At 39.8% G+C, this 2,353-nt stretch overlaps 1 protein-coding gene across 1 annotated transcript in view; it reads left to right on the top strand.

Moving 5' to 3' along the window:
- LOC106867258 (acyl-CoA dehydrogenase family member 10) overlaps positions 1-2,353 on the top strand; it is a 49,638-nt gene that overhangs the window by 19,239 nt on the left and 28,046 nt on the right. The window contains exons 10-11 of the mRNA XM_052978082.1: positions 417-562; positions 1,157-1,398. Of these exons, the coding sequence (XP_052834042.1) occupies positions 417-562; positions 1,157-1,398 (388 nt within the window). The remainder of the gene's footprint in view (positions 1-416; positions 563-1,156; positions 1,399-2,353) is intronic.

Here is a 2,353-nt window from a genome sequence, read left to right as displayed (position 1 = left end):
CTTCACGAGGCTCCGGCAGGGGATGGTGGCGAACCCTGCTGTACTCTTTCACCACAACTTTCTCTCACTCTTACTTCCTGTTTCTGTTGTGCCTGTAATTCAAAGGGTCAGCCTTGTCATACACTGTGTCACGCTGAATATCCCCCGAGAACTACGTTAAGGGTACACGTGTCTGTGGAGTTCTCAGCCACTTGCACGTTAATTTCACGAGCAGGCTGTTCCGTTGATCGGATCAACTGGGACCCTCGACGTCGTAAGCGACGGAGTGCCAACAACAACATAACCAACCAATTATTGCACAACAGGTTTAAGTAATACATAGTTAATTAGCTGCTATGCTGTCTTGTTCATTACCTGATTATTTTCTCTTATCTTTCATCTAACAGAATCCCTTTTTTTTTTTACATTTATTTCAGTTTAGATAACATCATCTACAGTGATAAAAGTGACGATGTTTTGGCTGTGATTGACTGGGAGCTCTCCACCCTCGGCGATCCACTCTCAGACTTAGCTACCTGCTGTTTTATGTATTATGTGCCATCCAGGTTTCCAATCCTGCCGGGTATGTCTGCTCTTTGTCTCCATACATCCATCTCCACCACCTCTCTCTCGCTTTCCCCACCTCTCTCTCTGTCTTTGTTTACAGTGATCCCCTGTTTAGTGCTACCAGTCATTATACAGGGTGTCCACAAGGTCTGGGTACATGGAGTAAATAAAATCATAACATAAACCATTAAATATAAGAAATAATAATTTCTTCAAGTATGTGTTAATCCCCATGTACCCAGACTTTGTGGACACCCTGTATAATAACTGGAATATCATATGAGGGACAATCTCTCTTACCAGCTCACAGCGCACCCTATCTGGTTTCTATGATTGAAGAGAAGATAACCACTCTGAAATGCTTGCATTTCACTGTCTGGGTAGGTGGCGCTGTAAGCTAACTTTAGGTGTATTTCCATCATTTGTCTGTGGCAACAAATTCTCTCCATGTCAAAATAAGGTGAATATTTTTTTTTATGGGCTTAAATATGCCCCAAGCATATTTCAATCAGTAATAACCTAGTATCTTAACTTTAACGTTGTTAACCCAAGTTTTACCATTGTTTGCCCTAACTCACTACAACCCCTTCTAATTCTGGTGTCGTTTCAGGTCTTAGTGACGTGGCCCTCACTCAGTACGGAATCCCCACCATTGACCAAATCCTAGCCCAGTATTGTTCCACTCGTAACATTCCACCAATAGAAAACTGGAATTTCTATGTTATTTATACATTCTTCAGGTTTGCTGCAATATTACAGGGAGTCTACAAAAGAGCCACAATTGGTAAGCAAGGAATTATATTATATTCGGGGGTTTTAATGTTGGTTTCTCTTTTCAGCTTTTTTACTCCTGTTAGATACTTTTAGTTGACTGTAGCAACTTGCTGGTACATATAGACATACAGCTCATCATCAATCTTGACACAGAGTTAGTTATACTCCTTGGTAGACACAGGCACACATCTCAGTGCAAACTTGACACAGGGTTACTTATATTCTAAGCCATATGTAAACAAACAAGTTTGTTTTTCAAAGCGCTGAAATGTATGGTAGAACAAGTAGAAAGATAAATTTTATTCAACGCATAGATACTGAACAGTATAGATATAAAGGATAAAATCCATTTTTCTTTTTAAAAGCAGAAAAATTTGTCGGCAGCCAGCCATGAGGAACGAACTCGCATCCCTCCAATATCCTCATGGCTGGCTGCTGACAAATATTTTGTCTTTTAAAGCATTCCAACCTTATATTCTAAGGTAAACATAGACATCTTGATGGGTTGTTGTCTAAAATTTTTCTGTTTGCAGTCTTTGAATTAATGCCTAAGGATTTAGGCAGATCCTTGTTGTCTGCTTCCCTGATCCCTAACAATCTGAGTTGATCATGAGGGACGTTGGACCCTAGCATTGTCTTATATTCCATGTCCTGTTGAGGATTTTGTTAAGGCTTTACAGAAAACCTTGTTTAAAGAATATTCCATTCAGATTACTGTCAAATGTAATTCTTATTTATTCAAATTGTTTCACCATCATCATCATCGTCGTTTAACGTCTGCTTTCCATGCTAGCATGGGTTGGACGATTTGACTGAGGACTGGTGAAACCAGATGGCTACACCAGGCTCCAATCTGATTTGGCAGAGTTTCTACAGCTGGATGCCCTTCCTAACCAACATTTTTTGGGAAAGAATAAAAGGGGAGACAGAAAGCAACAATCAGTCAAATAAAGAAGAAAAAAAAACAGTAATGGTAGCTGGAAGTAAGTGTGGAGTTTAAAAAAAAAAGTAGGGGAGTGGGGATAGGGAACAA

Source organism: Octopus bimaculoides, chromosome 30 (genome assembly GCF_001194135.2).
Source record: "Octopus bimaculoides isolate UCB-OBI-ISO-001 chromosome 30, ASM119413v2, whole genome shotgun sequence".
Taxonomy (NCBI): Eukaryota; Metazoa; Mollusca; class Cephalopoda; order Octopoda; family Octopodidae; genus Octopus; species Octopus bimaculoides.
Note: the sequence above shows the minus strand (reverse complement) of the source record. Positions and strands in the feature narration are given on the sequence as shown.